Below are 21,714 nucleotides of genomic sequence, written 5' to 3'. Positions count from 1 at the left end.
CCAACAGGCAGGAGGCTGTGCCCACAGGAAACATCCACATTTCAGAACCAGGTCACGTCAGGATGCCAGGATTGGAGACCTGGAGCAGCGGATCCCAGGGGTGGGGCGCACCCCAGCAGTGGCAGGAGCAGCACCCAGAACCAGCCAGGGAGGCAGCATCCCGGCCCACCGGGGCCTCCTGACTCAGAGCCTCGGGGGTGAGCCCGGTAGTCCACGCTCTCACACCGTCCGGGGAACTCGGAGGCCGGATGGAAGCTGAGAAGCACTGCTCTCTGGGCCTCCGGCTCCAAGGCCAGGCCCCCGGGCAGGCACTGGGGAGGGAAGAGCGGAGACACCCCTGGCAATGCGGAGAAGGGAGGCCAGCCTCACAAACCACGCGCAGCGGCTCTCGGATGCAACGAGGGGAACATGTGTGGAAAAAAAATACACTCAAGGTTTTCAAATTCCGTGATCTCCAACCTTTCAGATGATTTGATGACAAGGAAGAGCTAGCAAAGCCACGTCTGAACTGGAGAAGCGTAAACGGGCCCAAGAAAAGTGCCAACTAGACCTGAAGCAAAGTGACCAACCTGACGGACAGTGACCTGAGGAGGGACGCTGAGCAGACCCGGAGGGCCCAGCTCCAAGCAGGCCATCAGAGGACCCTCAGCTCTGCAGAGGAGCCGGGACCAGACAGGACCCTCTCTCCCTCGTTAATACACGGTACGGTTTTTTGGTAACATCCAAAGCACGTAACAATTTTCACTCCTGTGTCTTTATCTCCCAGAGAAGGAGGCCGAGGACAGGTCCCCTGGCTGGCGCAGAAGTGACACAGCCCTCGAGGGACCCCTGCTGAGCGGTGGTGGGACCCCAGTGAGGTCACGGTCTACCCCCAGTGAGAGGTCAGTCCAGCAGCACACGTGGCAAGTGCTTCCTAACAGGGAAAGTGAGGCAGGAACAGGGACGGAAGCGCAGGGGTCGTTCACTTATCCCCGTGTCAAGAAAAACTAAAAGGAAAACAAAAACCCAGCATTTCCCATCCCCGATATTCTCCCCAAAAGTTAAAAAAAAAAAAAGATACCCAACTCCCAACCAGATAAAAGCCGGCTCTCCCGTACTGTGCTGATGCAGCAGGAAGTGACAGCTGGCGTGGACAGGCTGTCACCTCCCCGACACACACGGAGCCCCACTGTGAACACACCTAGGAAAAGCTCTACAGGAGCAAAATCCACGACGGGAAGAATCGACATGCGGGTTTCTCCCCGCCCTGTAAGTGGAAGAACTGTCCTGGGAACTCTCCAGAACGTGGAGTTGTCAGAAAGATTTACACAGAGAAGTTTCCAGGAGGTTCACTCGTGGCCAGAGAACAAGTGAGTAATTTTCCTGAGCCAAGCAAAGGTTAATAATCAAAGAAGTTCGTTAAGACTGCCCTGGGCTCAGGCTGCCAGGCAGTTAGTTGCAAAGAGCCGGTGGAATTTGCCTACTTAAGCAGCTGGAGGAGGTACAGGACAAAGAGAGCCGTCCTCACCCGGGAGCCAGTTTCCTAGAAAACTTTGGGGAGAAGGTGCTGACTGAGTCTCACACAGCCCCCAAAACCCTGCTCCCCGACCCTAAGGGCCTGGGTCGGACCCAGGGAACCAGGCCAGTCTCCCTCATGGTCCCGGTGAGCACGTGGGTCCCTGCACCCCAGAGGTAATGCCACTGGTTCCCGCCCAAAAAAAGCAGCATGTGCCAGAGGGACCCTTGGTCAGTGCAGAGCAATGCGCTGCAGGCTGGAGTCCAGGAGGGACCACGGAAGTCTGGCCGGTGGTCCTCAGTCCAGCACCACTGAGACTCCGGACCACCCTGCACAGGTCCTGGTCCCCACCCACCAGATGCCACTAACACCTGCCTCCCCAAAGTCAGGACAACCAGAAACTTCTCCAGACGCTGCCAAATGTCCTCTGGGGATTAAATGGGCTCCCCACCTCTTCATTAAGAACCACAGATCTGGGGGAGGGTACAGCTCAAGTGGCAGAGTGCATGCTAACCATGCATGAGGTCCTGGGTTCAATCCCCAGTACCTCCTCAGTAAGTAAACTTAATTACCCCCCCCAAAAAAAGATTAAGAACCACAGATCTTATGAAGCTCATGGATTTCCAAGGAGGGAAACTGAGGCCCGAGGTCACAAAGCGATGCAGAGGAACGATGGAGAGCCCGACCCCAGACGTCCACCTACCGCCCTCTGCCCGCCTCCCCCTGGCTGCCCTTGTCCTGCCCCAGAGGCAACGCCAAGTCCGCGCCCTGACTCTGCCCACACAGCTTCCACTTTCAGTCCCTTTACAAGCCCCCAGATAGGGCTGACTGTCACAAAGGGGCATCCGTGCGGTCACAGCACCCCTCCCTGGGCTCTGGGGAGGGCTCACCTCTCCCCTCCTTGGCTGCACCCTGACAGCCGCCCTACCCCCCATTACGGCAAGACTCCTCTCAGCCCAGGAGACACGGACGGCAGACCTCTCTGTCCAGGGCAGGTGGACAGGTGCTATCCCCACACAGTCACTGCTGGTGGCCTGCTGAACTAACACTCAGAATAAAGACACTCGGACACCTGGCGGGAGTGAACAATCCAACAACCGATCTGGAAAAAGTGTGGCGGTTTTTTAAAAAGTTAAATACACACCCACCACATCTCCCGGCCACTCCACTCCTCGGCATTTACCACCGCCCCAACCAAAAAAAGCACATGTCCCTACAAAGAGCCATCTGTGAGTGTCCACAGCAGTTTATCTGTAAAAGCCAAATGTCAATATTAAAAATCAACCAATATCATCACCAGGATAAACTGTGCTAAGGGCACACGAAGGAGCAAAGAAGAGGGAGTGATGATACGCACCCTGTAACCTGGATGAGCCTCCAAACCATGACGCTGAACGAACGAATTCAGATGAAGAAAAGGTCCTTTACTGCAAGATTCCATTGCTATTAAATTCTAGAAAATGCAAACTCCTCCACAGAGACAGACAGCAGATCGGTGCAAGCAGATGGGAGCAGGAGGGGTGGGTCACAGCGGGACCGTCAGGGGAGACAGCACGTCCAGAGTCTTAACAGTGGTTCCACAGATGTAACCGTCTGTCATGACTCGTCCAATTGTAAATTCCAATATATGCGGTCTTTCTTACAGAGATTATAGCTCTATAAGGTTGTAGAATAACATAAAGTAAGTGCAGGAGGAACGTGACAGCTTTAAAATTCACACTCTTTCCTGACACACGAGGGTCACACGACCATACAGGTAGGACTGCTCAGGTGGGAACACTCGGGAAGCAGCACTGCACCCTCCCTTCTCGGCTACGATGCCGGCTGCCACCTCCGCTGCCCGCTCTTTGCCCACCCCCCCGAGGTACGAGGCCCCACCGCCCCTCCCTGGCCTCAGGCAGGTCGCCCCTACACAGATGGGGAAGCAGGACTATGCCACACCTGGAAGGCGAGTCCAACCTAGAACAGAACAAGAATCCAGCCTGCGACCCACTGCCCTAGGAAGGGATGCTCTGGACAGAGCCCTGGATGGGAGTCAGAACTGCCATCCCAGGGAAGGACAGCCTGGGGGAGCCCCACGTGTCTCTGTCCCCAGCGCCATTCTCTGCAAGAGGGACGGTGCCATCTGACCCACCTGGCCGCACCTGCAAGGGGAAAGCAAACACGGGCCGAGCCCCAGGTGGAAAACTGGCCAGGCTCCCCCGTGGAACCAGGACCAGGGCCGTGCACTGGACCAGGCCACCCTGACTCTGCCACCTGGCTTTGTGGGACCTCAGGCGAATCACACAGAATCTTCAGGGCATCGTTTCTCCCTATTATGTGAATTGTAGCCCAGAGGAAAAGTAACTCCTATTTACACCCGTTTAAACTGAGCCTGTTCTCACCTTTACTATTAAAATGTCACATAATGCGTGTGCCTTAAATTTAAGAGCTACGGTTTCAACCGGCCCAGAATAAAGACGTCACAGGTTTTCTGAACTCAGGTAAATTTTCAAAGGTACACTGTTCAGAATCTCTCCCTCCTCCCAGACTGTGAACCTATCGCTGTAGGAAGCCAGCCTGCACTGTGTGATCCCCGGTGCAGTCAAAACCGCCAGCCACTGTCCTAGCGTCCCCAGACCACAGCAGCTGTGACTTTCTTTGGCACCACGGTGAGTAAAAGACAGAGCAAATGTGAGCTTCGAACCATAAACGGGCCCCTGAGGAGAAGCGCAGGTGATGGCAATGGCCCAGCCCCTCTGCAGACTTGATCTGTGATGTCTCCTCTCTGCATCAGCAAGACGTCATAACCACGGGCGGCGGCTGGTGTGTGAGCCCCAAGTTGGAATTCGGACTCAGCCACCTCCAGCCATGGGTGGATGTGGGCAAAGCTTTAAGCTCTCGGCCTCAGGTTCCCGGCCTACACGATGGGGCTTCTGCCCCCTCTGTTCTGGGATGCCAGATACAATGACACAAAGCACATGAAGCCCTTAACACGGGGTCTCACGGACAGCGCCCACTCAATAAACAGCTGGTGCCAGGACAGATTTTATTAGGGGAGGAAAAGGGAAGGGACTAAAAGGGTGTTCATGAAATGTTTAATATAAATTTCTGGAATCCAGAGCAGGAGCAGCTGTCAGAGATGCCTCCAGGCCACGGTGTCATTTACAAGGCAAACCCGCACCCAACATCCGCGGAGGCAGAGCTGTGCCCAGGTCTGCGGGCCAAGTCAGGCTTCTCGGCCAGGGCCCCACCATCCACACACCACCTTGTGCTAGCCTCTCCCCGACTGTCCTCACACTTGATGGTGTTTTTAAGTAGCTGTTTGTGTCCCCTGTTCCCCAAAACCAATTCATAGCTAAGGTCTGAGATGGAGCCACTGGCGGGAGGAGGCGTAGGTGCCAAGGCCCCTTGGCCAGCTGGCCTGCAGCGGCGAGCTTGGCCCGCAGGACCAGCCCTAACTAGTCATCGACCCACAAGTGACAGATCCTGAGCAGCTGCCTCATTCCGGGCTTTCCAGGCACAGCAGCCCGGCAGAGAGAAAAGACCAGGCAAGATGGGGCACAATAAACCCCTCCACCCGTGAGAGCAGGCAGCTCTGAGGAAGGGCTCAGCTCCAAGGAGCCGGCCAGGGCACGGGCAGCCAGGCCATGGGGCTTCCGGGAGAAGGAACCAGCAACCCGCTGCCCCAGCTCCAGCCGCCTTTGAGCTCCGGAAAAAGGCTGGAGCCTGAAGAGCAGAGGTGACAACGCACGTAGAAGAGAAAGACCAGACACAGAATGGGTGGCCGGGGCCTCGTCTACTGGGCTCCACCCCCTCAGCACCCCTGTCTGCCGCCCGGCCTCTTCTCTTCCATCTCGGCAGAGTGTAGACAGAGGAAAGAAAACAGCATGGATGCAGGTCAAGCTAAGGGCTGGGCCTTCAGGCGTGGCTTCAGGTCTCGGGGGCCCTGCTCACGCGGACGCAGCTTCTGACAGCCCCTCACCAACAACGGTCCCGGTGACGTCGCACGTTCAAAACAAGAGGGAGACCTGTGGTCAGATAAACTCAGCTTTCTGACAATGACTCCTGTTGGCATGTCCAAAAATCCCCCAAAAAGCAAAATCATCACTGTTTAAGTTATGTCTAAAAAAAAAAAACTGGAACCCAAGCTGAAAAAACACCCCAGTGTCTGAATCGATCCAGAGTTTTTAACAAGAGCCCAGGGAACAGTCACCGCGGGAAACGGGTCTTCCTGACACAAGTTCCTGGAAAAGTTCACTGCAGTGAGCTTTGTACAGTGTCTTCCTACAGGAGTATGAGGCAGGGGCTGTTTACAAGTCAGCACGTGGCTGCGGCAGGATGGAGTCCTCTTACACTGCGAGATGCAAACCCCACCCCAAGCGGCCCATGCATTTCTCCATCCCTCACCCGTTGACGAGACATCGCCGGACGCTGGGGTGGCTCCAGGGGTAAGACAGAACACGGGACATGCTCCGCCCTCTGGGGGAGAGTCCTATGCCCCACACACATCTGCACTCAGGAACGTAACTGTAAGTCGCATTAAGTTTCTATGGGGAGCGGCAGGGAGGGAGGCGGGAGACAGAGGACCAACAGGGAGCCCCGCCACGGGAGTGACTGAAGTGACTTCCCTGGGTCCCTGGGGGTTATGATAAGGCCCCAAGAACAAGCGGCTGTTTAAAGCTCAGAGCCAGGCCCTAAGGAGAATTCTGGTTCCTGTTGTTGAACTGGACACGCAAGACATCTGGAAACTGCTTCCACATCAAAGCGCACCAAGGAGGCTGGAGCACTCTTCTTAAACTAAACCGTAAGAAAGAGAGAATGCCTGCCCCATCAGCGGACGGTACATCCAACAGTCAAGCCTTCTCCACCTTGAGGGGAGAGGTGGTCACTGTGAGCCGGGGAGGGGGGAAGCAAAGGACACCCGGAGCCACCCAGGAGCTCAGTCCCTCGTCGGGTGACAACTAAGGAGGTGACAACTGAGACACATTTTGCCGTAAGGTCCCCTCAGCTAAAAGCCTGCCCGGACTTTGAAGAGATGATTGTGACAAAGTGGAAATTAGAAGCCAGGGACAGTTTGGCTTCTACCTACCCGTCTGGATAGTTTAGACCCACAGGCTCACCAAATGGAAACTTGGTTTGGGAGCAGAAGCAGGACTGCGAGCTAACATGTCTCGAAGGCCCGAGACAGGGGAGAACAGAGTCTGACCGGCCAGCATCACCTGGGTGCACCCCAGAGATGCACCGCGGGACATGCAGACAGCAGCACAGATGAAGACATCGAGAGACGATATGGGGGAGGAATCTGCTGACTCAAGTTCCCCCAAAAGGCCGCGTGGCCACAGGCCAGCTCTGGGCAGGATGTGGAGAGAGCTGTGGGGGGTCAGGTGATGAGGAGGCTGGGGACCATCAGCGCTTTGTGAGGTCATTGCTGGCTCAAGGACAACCCAGAAGACATGCCACACGTGGGCCCAGTCTGGGGAGCAGGAATTTGGGCCTAATCGGGTTCTGTAATTAACTCTGTAATTAACACTGCTGAGGCAGGAATCACACAGTAATTCAGCTCCCAGTTTAGGCCCGGGATGATGTCAATTTTGGAGGCCGCTCCCTAAAACTCACGAACCAGAGAGGTGACAGAGAGCTGAACCAGACTTCTCGGGTCCACCTGAACACCCTCCACAGAGGCAGCACACCCCTCTGCGCTCGTCCATCCCACACCCGCAGCGTATACCATGCGCTGACCATGACGACCATGAGGTACCACCAGCAGGGTTACAGGTTCACACCTGCTCCTCTGTCTCTGGCCAAGTCTGAGGGACCAGGGCTTGGGAGAGATGCTGGAGGTGATCTCGGACGAGGCTCCCTCGGCAGACCCCTGTGCGCTCTCCGATGCTATCATGAGGCCTTCGACATGCGTGCACCTGTTACACAAGGCACACAAGTGCCAGAGCGGCCACGGACTCCATGGATTCCACGCACACGTACAATGTGTCTTCATCTTCCCTTTTTGGATATTACTGTGCTGAGTGGAATTTCACTCTTGGGTTTGCTGGGGGAAGAAGACTGTGGGTGAAGCAATTCAACACAAAGCCCTGGGCAATCTGGAGAGTCTCCTCCTCCTCACCCTCCCTGTCCCCTCCTCCACCTCCACCAGCCCAGGTCAGGGCAGGGACCAGAGCAACAGATGGGTCGGTGGCTGTCCCTTTGGAGACACGAGGAACTCTGAGATCAAAGTTCCACCCCATGGATTCTAGACTCTGAACCTGAGGCCCAAAGGGACATGTGTTTCCCAAGGGTTCCACAACGTGTCACTGAGGCAGGAGCCGGTCCTGGTCCCCAGGCTGGGGCTGCCTGTGCCCCTCTAGGCCACGTGGAGTCATCAAGGCTGTGCCTCCACGTCACTCTGCTTCCAGGAAGTAGTCACGGTGTAACACAATCCGACAAAGAAATGCCTGTCTTCCGTATCAGCACATCAGCTGCTCCTAAAATCAGAGTGCTGGACATAGAGGACTGCATGCCACCCCACCAGCAAACCCCCCGAGGCCCAAAGAGGGACTGCCCACATACGCACGCTCGGCTGGAGCGTTCAAGTCAGAGCACAATCCAAAGTCTGCCTGGGGTTCAAGTTTGAACTGTATCAAGATTAACTATAAAAACTGTCTTCCAAAGCACAAGTAAAACCAGCCTCCCCAGAAGGAGACACGTCACACTCGATCCACACTTAATAAGCACCTTGTGCCCACTGTGCCCGCACCACAGCTGGAGGCCACGACACCCAGGAAGTCCTATTTCCAAATATCCACTGGGTGCCACACCAGCATCAGACCAGCCTAGGAGAACTTTGCATTCTGTTAAAATGCGAGCCGAATTATCCTCTGGATGGATGGAGAGACATCCCAAACATTAACAAGTGGAGAAACAAAGCGGTGGTTGAGGAAGGAGTTCATGCTAAACATTCTTTTCACTCTTCCAGGGGCTTGAAATTTTTCACCATAATATGTCGAGGAAAAGAGGTCCTTCTCAACTTGTAACCAAATTTTATCTCTCTTCATAGCAGGACGTCTTGCTCACACAAACCGCAGACTCTAGGCTGCAGGATGCAGACCTGGGGGGGGTCACTCGCCGTCCACCCAGAGGGGTGAGGGCTCCGTGGACTCAGGTGAGCGCTCCCTCTCCCTCCCCATTCCCACCCCCACCCTACACGACACCCCCGGACGCCTGCAGTGAGTGGAGGGGCCCAATCTTCCCTGCCGGGTACAACAAAGGCTCCGCTCTGCGATTCCCCATCTCCTGGTGACCAGGAAACTGCAAATCCTGGGTGTCCTCCTTCAACCTGCATCCCCTCAGACACAGAAGGTGGGACTCTAGGAAAAAACCTAGGCTCTGACGTCTGAGTCTGGAACTCAGAGCCACTTTCTGAAAAAGCAGACTGCCGCCAAGTCCAGAGCCAGCTCGCCGTCCAGCCGGGGTCCCAGAGATGCGTGGACAGAGGCACGAGACCCAACTGCCTGTGACCAGGGGGCCCCCCACCCAAGATTCTCCCGGCAAACTGGGAGTGGCGGGCAAGAGTTTGGGGCCTGGGAGGTTTGAGGCGGGCAACTGTAGATGTGGACAGTGGGCCAAAGAGTTATACAATTTTTTTAATTCCCTAATAACACAGTGAGGTGGTCTGGCGAGATGAGCAGGACCTCAGAGGACACCAGCCCAGGGGCTGCGAGGAGCTCAGCCGTCCGAGTCCCTGCAGACGGACGTGCACCAGCCACGCTGCCAGAAGGCGGACGAGCACCTTGGACACCCACCAAAGAGCCTGTGGAGGAGGCAGCGGCCGCAGTACACCTCAGGTGCCTGCCACCCAGTCGTTCAACAGATCTGAGCCCACCCTGCAGGGCCAGCATCCTTCCTCCACAAACCCCGGGAAACCTGTTGCCAGGCACCCCTCCCAACCAAACCTCAGGGCCTTCAGGGCAGCAAGAGGTGGAATCCCCCTGACATGGCCCCACTCCTGTGTCCCCGGGATCAAACCTCAGTCCCTTCTCCTGTCCCCTCCATCCTGAGCGCCTGCACCTGCATCTTTGGGGGCCCATCTCTGTTTTCTTACTCCCCTGTCTAGGCTCCTGCCTTCCTTCACAACAGCCTGGTTTGGAACCCTCCCTTCCTGCCCACCCCCCCCCCCCCCGCAAGGCCCTGGCCCCACGGCCACCACCACAGCTTCCATCCAGCCTGGCAACAGCTGAGCGTCTACGCTCACCTCTCTGCAAACGGAAATCTATGTGCAATAGTTTCCCACTGCCCAATAAAAGCACTCCCAGCCTGCCCTCTGGGGCTCACAGGGCCCTCTCCATCCTTCCGGCATCCCCTCCCCAGGTCCCCACAGGCTGGAGAGGTGGAGTTCCGGACAGGCCCCTCCTGTTGCCCACCCGCCCAGGAACCTGCACTGCCTGGCCCTGCCCAGAGTCCAGGTAATTCACTCCCTCCCTCCTTCCCTCCCCTCTCCACTGCCTGGACCGCTGTGGCCTTCCGCGCGAGCCTGATGTCCCGCACATCTGCCTGCACCCCCAGATTCAATCAGAGGGCTCTGACCACTGTGGGTGCTTGATAAAATCTAGCCTATTGACTCTCACGTTAGCCGCTTTCCACACTGAACACAGTGAGGATAAACAAGACCCTCCCAGCCCCCAGCCCTCAAAATAAATATTTGCGTTTGTAAAGCCACTAGATAAGTTCATACAAGCGCATGCCCCTCCCTCTCCCCGGCCCTCAGGTCCTGGTGGCCTTTGTGGAGGGGGATGGGCGGCTCCCAGGACACAGCAGAAGGAACAAAGAAAATAACCCCTTGAGAGTAGCAGAGTCGGCAACACTTAGCTGTTCTTTTTTTCCTTTTGTGTGTCTACATAATTGCTACAAGCAACAGAAACTGGAGTGCTAATATGTAACCATTAAGACCACAGATCAGTTTGGACCAAGAGTACAGAATGTGCTTCGCTTCAGACGCAAACACAGACCCACACATCATCTAAACCCCTGCACTGAGGTGCGAGAGGGACTCGAGCCGGTCTGGGCTCAGCCAGGAGGACCCCAGCTGACTGCTGATGTCTGGAGGAGCCAGGGAGAGCCGAGGGGACCCCGGGCCAGTTTCAGGGGGATTGCACCGTCTGCGTTTTCAAGGAAAACACTTCCTGGTGAAGGACTTCACTCTCACAGCTCCTTTTGTAAAGGTGTAATTATTCCACCAAGGAGGAATTAAGAGCCTAGAGAAGATCCTAAATCTAAACACCTAACGGCTAAGACAGTGCCGGAAACGTACCAGGCACTTGAATAGTTGTTTACGGACAAACGGTGGAAGGAAAACAAAAGAAGGAAAAGCAAAGGAGGGAGGCAGCAGGTAAACCGCCACCCTAAGCGTCATGAAATGAACCTTGACCAGCCAGGAAAGGTCTCTCCAGACAGAGGCCGCCGACGGAGCGGGGTCAGGACGAGCGGCTCACCGACCCTAGGAGGAGGGGTAACAGGACGCAGCACTGGGCAGACGCCCGACAGGAACCGGGGCGCCAGGGCAGCAAAGGCACACACGAGCCACCTGAATGCCCGTCAACAGGAGCCCAGATAAGTAAACAGAGGCAGCCACCGCTGACCACACACCATGCAGGTGAGCCTCGCCCTGGGCTGGGCACCTGCGGATGCTGGTTGTACCCAGGTGGTCAGTTTGTGAAAACACCCTCCCTGATGACTTGGGAATCCTTCTGGACCTACGTTCTATGTCGAAAAAAAAGAGTTTAAGAAAAAAAATGAGGGAGTTGACGTGGTCTTAACCGCTCTAACCCCAAACTGTAAACAATATACAAGGAACACCAGAGATCCAGGCTTCATCGTCAAAGCTCAAACTGAAACAACTGTTTGTCTAAAATTAGGTTCGCCAGCCTGAACCGCCAGGAGTGGTGTCAGAACAGCACCCAGATCTCTGAAACCACAGCAAAAGGCAGGCAGGCAGGCCTGCAGCAGTGCCCTCCCTGGAAAATTCTCCCCTCGCAGACAAGGACAATGGGAAACACAAACAGCAGAACTTCGGGGCAATCCGCTCTCTCCCAGTCCGTTTCCACTTCATTACAACAGCGAGCAAGTAGTTACCATATTTATAATACCAAATCTTGCTGACAGCCACCATCTGCCCTCACACAGACAACGTGCAGGAATAAAAACTCTCTCAGGAAACTAAGGTGGGTCTTGTTTTGCAGGCAGTCACCACAGAATTTTTCTCTGCCTCCTTCCTTCCAAGCACCCTCGATAACTGCTAGTAGAGTATGTCCTTATCAACTAAAACTCATCGGATTAAAACTAAACTCACCTCCTAAAGATACTGGCCCCCCTTCAATAAAGACTATCATCTCAGAGTCGAGTAACAGTGGCTTCGCGTGCTAAGCCGGAAATCAACACGATTCTATTCGCAAGAGCCTGTTGAATGTTGACATCTCTAAGACCAAAGATAAATCGTTTTGCGAACATGGCCAGTAATTATCTGGAATTCTTCTCCCAGAATCATGAAAAGGGTTTCCCACCCTTAGGGGGAAAAATGCAGCCTCTAACCACGATGCTAATGACAACCAGACGGCAGGAGCAGTTTTAAAGATTAGACAGTTGCTTGTGTAGAAACACTGCACAAATACTCCAACACGGCAGCCCAAAAAAAGACAATCCGCATCAAACAGCGGCAGAAGTGTGAAACTTGCAAATGAGCCCCTGGTTAAACAAAAGCACCAATCTGTTCCCAGAGAGCGCGGGGAGGCCACCTGCTCGGGGCTGGTGGCGAGTTCTGATTACCAGTGGAAGAAACAATATCAGAGCAATGACGGCCCCCGCCCTTGGGCCCGGTCCCCACCTCGAGCCTGTATTTAGTCCGCTCGTGATGGAAAATGTCCCAACCTCGCACACAGACAGCTATTTGGCTGGTTACTCAAAGGGTCCATTAACAGCCTCTTCTGCTGGGGCTGCTGTTTTCTCTCCCTCCCTCCCCAGCTCCCAGACGCGACCAGGACAGCCCCTCCTGGCCTCGGACAGTAGTGAGTGGGGAGCACAGGGAGGTGGAGGGGTTGGACCCGCCAAGACACCAGCCCTGCCCCTGGCCGGGTCCTCCCTGCAGCCTGGTGTGGTGTGCAGGCTCCCCACCCTATAAAACGGGGACCAAAATCCCTCTTGGCCCTCGGAGGCACAGAGCTCGCGCAGGACGGGGCTCGCGGCAGCACCCGAAGCCTTGTGCCCACACCCCGAGGGAAATGAGGAGAGATGAACATCTGTAGAGTGCATTTTCCTTCTCAGAGAGAGGTACTTAACAACGGGAAGGAATTATGTGGCTAAGCACCAGATCAGAACCCCGAACCCTGGATTTTAAAAATAACTAAGCCTGATCCGCTTTGCCAAACTCAGTCGCTTAGGGGCAGGGCTCAGAACCCTGGAGCGCTGGGCACGGGGTGGGGGTGGGAGACAGAGGTCTGCCCGGATGCTGGGAAACAGGAGGCCATACCAAATCAGTCGTTAGAACAAGCCAGAGCGAGACTCACAAATGATAAACACCTGCAGGGAATTCAGGAAAAAAGGATGCAAAATAAGGGATTTTAGTCTTAACAAAATAAAAAGTCTGCTTTGGACAAAAAAACAGAGGTGGTAGTACTAGGGCCGCAGGTTTTGTTGCGAAGGTTCCGGCAGCTGCAGAAGCTGCTTCTCCCTTCTGACTCACTTCCTCCAGGCCCCCCAGCAGCTCTCATAAGCTGCTAATAACATAGAGCACTCCTTTTTTTTTTTTTAACAGAAATGCTCTTTTAGCTCCAAAACAACAAAAACAAAATGTATCACCTGCCAAACTACCATAACAAGTGTTGATTGGAGACCCCACTTAAATACACAGGAGATGACGCTAAAAATCAACCACCTCCGAGGGACAGGAAGGAAAGTCCACAGAGACTCAGGCTGGGGCTTAGGAGGAAACGGGACAGCAGCTGGTCCTGCCTGGCTAAGGGATGCCCTTGGCAACATCGTCCCCCCCCCCAGCCACTCTCCTTGCAGGGCGCCCGACACCAGCACCGTGGAGACAGAGTGGACACGGACCTGAACCCATCCAAATCTGGGTTTAAATCCCTCCTCCGCTATGTTTAAGCTGTGCGACCAGAGCAACTCCCTGGGCTGCTGGCCCCCACCTGCCACCTGCGGAGCAGGCCCCTCCACGGACTGAGAACACTGCACAGGGTGCTGGCCCAGAGAGGAGGCCCGTTTTGCTGCAGGAGCTCCCTCCTGTCCACAGCCATGCTTCTCAAAGTGTGGTCCCCGGACCAGCAACACCGGCATCCTCTGGAAACCGTTCAGAGAAGCACATTTCCAGGCCTGCTCCAAACCCACAGAACTAGAAACTCGGGGGGCGGGGTCTGGTGATCTGTTTCCCCAAGCCCGCCATGCAATTTGACTGCACTGAACTGAGAACCACGGCTCTCAATGGTACTCACACAATACCACGTTATGTCAGCCACCTGCCACTCATTTGTCCCTATCAGTGATACTGATTCAATGTCTAAAACCCACACTCAGCAGAAAGAAACACCACCCTTTTGCAGACAGCCAGGTGGAAAAAGCTGCCAGCATTCAGCAAGCACAACTTTTTCTTCCCTACACACACTGGAGAAAATCTCATTTCCACCCAAACACCACATGGCGCTTCATTCCCACCCAGGCTAACCCACCAGACCCAAACGCTTCCCAGCTTTAACATCCATGCTCTTATGACAAGCCTGGAAACGCCTTCACTTCTGCCAGGGGGTCAACACTTCATGTTACCAATGAGGAGCAGGAGGACCCAAACTCCTGAAACAATGTGGGCCCCTCTGGCATGTCGCCCACTCAGCAGACAGTTTCCGGGCATCCTCCACGGGCCAGACAGGACAAACCGCATCACTGAGGAGATTAAAAGATGAACGTGACCTGATTTCCTCGAGGAGCCTGCCCTCTTCAAGCTGGAGCGTATACACACAGGGACCTGGGGCACAGAGCAAGTAGCCTCGGGCGTGACCAGAAGGGGCAGGGAAGTCACTGACGTCAGCCAGGCTGGAAGGGACACCTGGGTGGTGGAAGGTTCGGATGCCGTGAAGGTATGAAATTTAACCTGGAAGCCAAGAACAGCCAACTGAGAATTATTTTTAAGAGGCTGTGACACATATCAGTAACTAAAAGGCCCCAGACCTACAACCTTTGATTAAGCCTGAACTATTACAAATATAGTCAATAATGTCAAAGGACAATTGTGCTCATCCACGGCAGGAAGATTATTTCTTCCCTAAACACGTACACCTGCAACAACCAGATTAAATAAACGTCTATATGAAAACACAGGCTCTTACAAAAGTTTGGCCGAGGTAAGCAACTTTGCAGTTACCTGCAGCATTCGCAACCCCTTCCCGTCTTGAGTAAAGGGAACACGTGCTTGGGACTGTCTGTGCAGATGGCCCGTGGAACTACTGACAACCAGGAGCTCCGATTACATCTTGGAAAGGGCCAGAGAGCCAGCACTGAGGTCCATCAGCCCAGTTCATCTCTCTCAAGCAAGTTTCTGGACCTCGAAGGTGGCATCTATGTCGTGGGGTCATTGCAGGATGAACTGAAATGACACACACAGTCAAGCACTTAGCACTCTGCTGGACACAGAATGCTCAACAGAGCAGCCGTTGGGCTGAAGTGGGCTCCCTGCCCCATCTCCCCAGGCCCCTCCAAATGCCAGGGCTCAGCCCTGCAGTGCCCCCGTGTAAGTGCCCTGACCAGGCGTGCCAAGCAGAGTTCTCCTGCTGAGGACCAGGCCATGACCACCTCTCCGAGCCCTTGGAGGAAGCCACACCAACCCCTTGCAGGGCTGGTGGGGAGCCTGGTTCCCCCTGAGCTGCTGCCCAGCGAGGATAGAGGCACGAAAGCTGGCTAGGGGCTCGACCACAGCCCCGGCTGACCGAGCTGGCTGGGTCCTGCTGCTGGCATCTGATTTACAACGTGCAGTTAGTTGTTAACAGAGGCTTTACCCATGTGAGAACAAGCTTTATTTAACAAGAAGGGCAGCTGACTCATTTACCTCCACCCCACAACCCCAGACAGACTTTTTAAAGAGAACCAGAAAGGGAACCGCAGACAAGATGCTCACCTGGACCAGGCTGGGCCCCGGCTCCCTTTGGGTACACAGAACACTTGGGGGGAAGGCCACATCTCACAGAGATCTGACTAGGTAAATCTGAAAACAATCAGTGTTTCCTTAAACTGCAGAGACTGGCAGGAAAACAAGAAATCTCTCAAAGTCTGAAGTAAAGCGCTAGAAAAAAACACTTTTTCTTTTTTGACAAAATAATGTTTTAAAGCAAGACTAAGAACAAAATCACATTTCCCATGCCTTCAAACAGCGTCACAGACCCCTTCGTATTTGGGAATCTCAGTGAGCTCTTTCAACTAAAACATACACAACTGGGTCCATCGTTAAGAGATTTTCCAATCCAGACCCACTTAGAATCGCTCTGAAATGAGCATTAGCCAAAATTTCCTCCTCTTTGCAAGCCCACTCCTCACTCCAACAACAAAAAGGTTTAAAGATGCCAGACAACAGGGAAATTTTAATTAAATTACGGCACAGTCAAATGCTAGAATATAACGCCAACACGGAAAATCGTATCTTCAAAAATTTTTTCCATAACTTTGAAAGCTGCTCCACGTTATGCCCATCAGGTAGTTTTGTAAGTATGACTCCAATTCTGTGTATGTACACACAGAGGCAGGGGGAAAAACACTAGCTGGATATCCTGTAAAATGCAGAGAATTTTCTTTTTGTTGGGCCAAGCCATTTTAAACCTATTTGCTATGATGTACATGTAACTTCCTGATTGGAAATGGTCCTATTTTAAAATCCAGAAAGACTCACGTTTTGCCACTGTACCATCCAGGTTCGCGGGCAGGAGCAGAACTGCATGTATTTCCTAGTTACCGGGATGCTCCGAGCACGCTCAGTTACGGCACCGAGTTCCTACAAACTCACCTGCAGTCCGTGCACCTCACGGCAACGCTCCCCAACGCCGTGCGGGTGAGTAACCCACACCCTACACAGCTGCACAGAACTGCTTCTGCATGCTTCTGCTCTCACAGGAACAATGCCATCCTGCCACAGTTGAGCAATCCTCTCAGCTTCCAAACCATCACTGGTGAAGACATAGATCACAGCCATAGCTTTAAATCGACAGAGTGGGAGAGCATCTCATTACAGCACATGAACTTACATTTCGTTAGGAGGGGCATAAAGGTGCTTCAGGGGGCTGCCGACCTGGCTTCAAATGATTCTATGGTTCAGACCTGACTTTGACCTCAGTTAAATGTTCAGGAGGTCATTATCCTTCCCTGAACCTCCAACCTCTCCATTAAGTGAAGCTGGCCCAGAATCTCTCACGGGCTTGGTACAGCCACCCAACGAGCTTACGAATGCGAGAGCATTCTTGCTAAAGTTCAATACAAATGAAAGGTGGTATCATTGTTGTTAATAATGCTAAGAACAGAAGCAGATTTGAATGGTTGTTAAGCCTCATTAAATTAACAGCAGCCCTGGGGGAGGGTACAGCACATGCTCGGCACACACAAGGTCCCGGGTTCAATCCCCAGTACCTCCTCTAAAAATAAATAAATAAACCTAATTACCTCCCCCTCCCCCCAGAAAAACAGCCCTGACACAATACAGACACTCCTTTTTCTAAGAAAAATAATAGCATCGTCAAAGCCCCACACAGGATTCGCTTACTGATTCTGAGTCTTACTGAAAATGACAAAAACTCCAGCCAAGAAGGGGCCTAAAGCCTCACATCACACAGGTGACATCTGACTGCCAGAAACCATCGTCTAGAAACCACGCAGTTTTTTTTTTTAAGAAAAGAAAGAAAAGAAAGGAAAACACGAAATCACATCCTCTTTCCAGAAAGTCAAACTACTCTGCAGGAAGCGCCCAAGACCCCAGAACCGGGCTTCAAGGGTGGGAAATGAAACGAGGCCCCATGAGGCACAATGGGCCAGAGGTCTCTGCACAGCGACCAGGTGCTCTTAGCCAGGTGCATTCAGTGCTCGGCACCAGCTTTCAAAGTGTTTCATCAGACTTCTGTGGATGGTGCCAGAGAGCTGCAGAGAGACAGCTGGAACGGGCAGAACAGCCCTTCACATGGACGCTCGGTCTCGGTCTCTGGAGGGACGGTGTGCAAGCTCCACCAGCATCAGCAGCGGCGTGCAGGTTCCACGGCCTCCCACAAGCCTCTGCCTCCCGAGGAATCTGGAAGCAGCTTAAATAGCCACCAGGGTGGCCAGGTGCTCTGAGAGCCAGGCCCACAGGAGGCTGAAGCACCTTTCAGATCCTCCCCGGGAATTAGCCAGTCCCCTATAGATACAGCCAGCCAATCAGCAGCCTGGCTGGGAGGCCCTTCACGTCCAGGGGCTGCCACATGCCCAGAAGAACAGCAGCACCACATCCACCTTCTCCATCTAACTGGCCAAGCGTCAAATCAAAACACTATGGGGTTAGCAGTTCAGGCTACATGGTGCCAAAGCAAAGCTTTCCTGCCGCCAACGCCCCCTCACCTGCAGGCAGAGGGGAGACGGGTGATGCCTGCAGCTGAGCTTTGGACACACTCCTGCCAGGCTTTGGGAGGTTCTCAATGCTCCTCAACTGCGGCCCTACTGGCTTCTGACTAGGACAGTTGTAGGTTATGGACAACCCACTCTTCAGATCTTTTACCATCGCTGGCCAATGGCAACGAGAGGGGCAGCAAGGGGCAAACCGGAAGCCTAGGCGCAGAGAAGTAAGAACCATGGTAACCCCGAGAGAACACAGGCCCAGTAGAGACAGAGCTCGCAGCCCCTCTCCTGAGGATCACTGCTTTGCTGGACGTGCAGGAAGGGTGGGTGGCCTCCCATGCCAGGCGTGTGAAAGGGAGACACCCCATGCCACTTCCAGGAAGGGTTCTTCTAATCGGGCCCAGGACTTTGGTAGAAAACACTTATAGAGGAAGCCAGCCTCTGCACAGGGGCAGGTGGCCCAGTGCCTGGACTCGATGCTGCCTGCAGGCGGGTCTGGCTCTCAGCATCGGCTAAGTTCAGCTGCCTCCACTGTGCCCCTGAAATGGGCAACGACACCAAAGGGGTCGGCCCTGCCCTGCGTAAACACGCCGGCGAGAGCCTCACCCCTAGCAGCTGCACTTCTTAAAACACCTCTTCAATGTCCAGCCAGAAGCTGGGCCCTGGCCTGGTAACCAGTCACAGTCGGGCGGCGCTAACCCGTCCAGCTGCCCCCCAGGCTTTGGCCAAGCCGGGTCACTCCGGTGGCCCAGGACCCGACCGCACGGTGCCACCTTCTCGCAGAAGACTGTTGCCCATTATCACATTATCGCCGGCGATCCATCTTCCACGGCAGAGCTGGCGGCGCGCTCGCCTGGCCCTCGGCCTCCCCCCAGCTCTCGCCCGGCCTTGCAGGGTAAGAAGCACCGCAGTGCTCACTCGGCGGGGCAGCCGCGTGCCACGGCCCGGCGCGTGTGTACACACGCACGCACACACGCGCGCGCACCCCGCCGCGCCGGGGGCGCCCGCTCCTCGGCGCTTTCCAGAAGCCCCGCGGTGGCCCGGCCCTCACCTTCGATGGCGATGACGTGCTCCCGGATCTGGTTCTGCAGCACCGGCTCCTCCACGCGCTCCAGCAGCTCGTAGATGGAGTAGATGTTCGGATGGACCGACTCGAAGCGCTGGATCTCGGCCCGGATAGCAGCCGAGTTGGCCAGCTGCTGCTGGTAGTTCATGGTGCAGGCGCCGCGCCCGGAGCTGCGCGCCCCCCGCCGCCGCCGTTGCCGCCCCGCGCCCCGGGGCCCGAGGGCCGCCGAACCCGGGGCGCCGCAGCCCCCGGGGAGCCGGGCCCGCCGGCGGCGGGCGGAGGAGGCGCGAGAAGAAAGGAGCAGGCGGAGCAGGCGCGGGGCCGGCCCGCCGACTCAGTTCATGGCCGGGACGCGCGGCCGGCGAGCGAGCGGGCCCCGGCGCCCCGGGTCAGCGGGCCCCCATGGAGCGCGCCGCGGCGGGCGCGGCCGGCCCCGGAGGAGGCTCGCTCGGGCGCCTTCCTGCGCCGCAGCCGCCTTCCACCCCTAGGCGCTGCCCCGCCGAGCAGCCATTAAAGCCCAGGCAGCCTCCGCGCTCCGAGCGCAGGGGCCGAGGGCCGGCCCCCGGGCAGTGGCCGCGCCGCTCCGGACGCCCGGCCGCGGCGTGGGTCCGCGCGCTGCGTGCTGCGCCGCCCGGCGCGCCAGGGCCCCTGCGCCGAGCCCGCCGTGCGCCGCCCGCCGAGCCGGGACCGACCGCAGGCGCCGTGCAAGCCGCGGAGCCCGCTCCGAGCGCCGCCCGCCGCCCGCCCGGCAGGCCCCCTCCCTGGCACGCAGGGCTCCGGCCCACGTCGGCCCCGCCTCCGCCCGCGCCCCGCCCGCCCGCCCGCCTGCCCGCTCGCCGCCCGCCGCCCGCCGCCACTGCGTCCTCCGCGGCGCTTCCCAGCGCGCCGGATCCCGGGGAATTGCGCCAGGCTCCGCCCCGCGCCTGCCTCTGGGCTTCCTGGGACTTGTAGTCCGCGCCGCGCCGCGTCGGCGCCCCGCGCAGACGGCGGGGAGAGGGCGCGCACGCCTCTCGGGGCTGGCGCGCCGCCGGGCCGGGGGCGAGGGATGGGCTGTCCGGCCGGTGGACCCGCGCGCGGCCGGCCTCCCGCACTAGGCCCTCCGCGAACGTCTGCGTTGTCCCGCCGCTGTCCCCGCGCCTCAGGACCCGGGAGGCGGTGCGCGACCCCGCCTGCGTTTTTGTTTGTTTCTAAGCAGCTGGCTAGAGGAGCTTCTGCGACTCACCCTTGTCCCCCGGCCGCACTTTGTTGGCTCCCCTCCCCCTACATCATTAAACTCTCTGCCTGCGTTTGCGAAAGGGACAGGAGTGCGCCCTCTTGGTAAACCAAATTCCTTCCCGAAGGCGAAGAGCCTCCTTTGCCGTGGCGGCGTGGGTGTTCACACCCCCACGAGTGAACTGAAGTTTAGACCCGGACTCGAGATGCGGCGAAATACGACGGGGGCTCCTAGGCATCATGTTCCTTAAAGAGAGAGAGAAGGGTATCAGTCTGCAGCCTGTTTTGCGTGGGTCTCTGGCATGCTGACCCCCTCACCCCAATCCCGCGTAAGCTCAGCCCCGGGGACCCCGCGGAGCTGGACCGCACTGCGTCAGGAGCCCCAAGAGCACAGAGGGCTCGTCCCGCAGGTGTAAGGTAAATGGGATTATGGCAGATGTGCTGAGCACCGGGACCAATCTTGTGCGCACCGGCCTAGTCCGTGACCCCACGCATCCAAGTGACCTTTCGGAAACTGGAGCCCGCTGCCCCAACATCCCTGATCAAAGCCAGATGAGCCTTCACCTGGTTCACTTGCAGCCTGGGTCTGGCTTACGCACCCTAGTCTCCAGCCTCCTTGAGTTACACCCTCCTGGCTCACAACTCTCCCAGACCGATGTGCCAGCCATCTTCAGCACTCAAGCCTTTGTTCGTGCCCTCCCCGACATCCCCAATACTAACAGGGCCCCTGACACACTTGGGCAGAGTTCATGGCTTCATCGGTGATAGCCTCTGGCTTTACTCTCATCCTAAGTAACTGAGATGCCGCCGATATGGCCTCATCTCACTGCCTATCAGCGATCATTGATAGCTCCCCTCCTTGAAACCCTTCTTCTCCTGGCGGTTGGGGTAACTTGTTCGCCAGGCTTTCCTACTACCTTCCTGGCTTCTCAGTCCCTTTCGTGATTCCCTCTCACTCCTCTAGCCTCTTAAATATGGGGAGCCACTTAAATACGGGTCTCTTCTATATGCAGGAATCTCTGTCTTTGTTTTGAATATCATATACAGATTAATGAACCTCAGAGTCACAGCTCCAGCCCAGACCTCGCCCGGCAGTCACATATTCCTATCTGACTGCCTCCTCAACATGTCTCGGATGCCTGCTGGCAGTTTAAATCTAACATGCCTCAAGCTGAACTCTTGTTATGCCCTGCCCGTGCTCCCCCTGAAATTTCCGTCCCAGTTATGGGCAGCTTGAGGCCTCCTTTAGCTCAGGCTGGCAACCTGCGGCCACCCGTGATCTCTCTCCCCTACCCCAGGTAGTGTCAGCTCCACCTCCTGGAGCTCCAGAATCTCACAGCTTGTCACCTCC

At 56.0% G+C, this 21,714-nt stretch overlaps 1 protein-coding gene across 3 annotated transcripts in view; it reads right to left on the bottom strand.

The window, feature by feature from the left end:
• AGAP1 (ArfGAP with GTPase domain, ankyrin repeat and PH domain 1) overlaps window positions 1-19,952 on the bottom strand; it is a 510,942-nt gene extending 490,990 nt beyond the window's left edge. For 2 of the 3 annotated variants that reach the window (XM_072961884.1, XM_072961886.1), the window contains exon 1: window positions 19,137-19,949. In XM_072961884.1, coding sequence (XP_072817985.1) covers window positions 19,137-19,299 — 163 coding nt within the window. In that variant the 5' untranslated portion in view covers window positions 19,300-19,949. Of the gene's footprint in view, window positions 1-19,136 lie in introns of all 3 variants that reach the window. The other variant, XM_072961887.1, reaches the window with a different exon arrangement.
• Between the last annotated feature and the right edge of the window lie 1,762 nt (window positions 19,953-21,714).

The sequence above is a fragment of the Vicugna pacos genome, chromosome 5, assembly GCF_048564905.1.
Source record: "Vicugna pacos chromosome 5, VicPac4, whole genome shotgun sequence".
In the NCBI taxonomy this organism is placed as follows: Eukaryota; Metazoa; Chordata; class Mammalia; order Artiodactyla; family Camelidae; genus Vicugna; species Vicugna pacos.
Note: the sequence above shows the minus strand (reverse complement) of the source record. Positions and strands in the feature narration are given on the sequence as shown.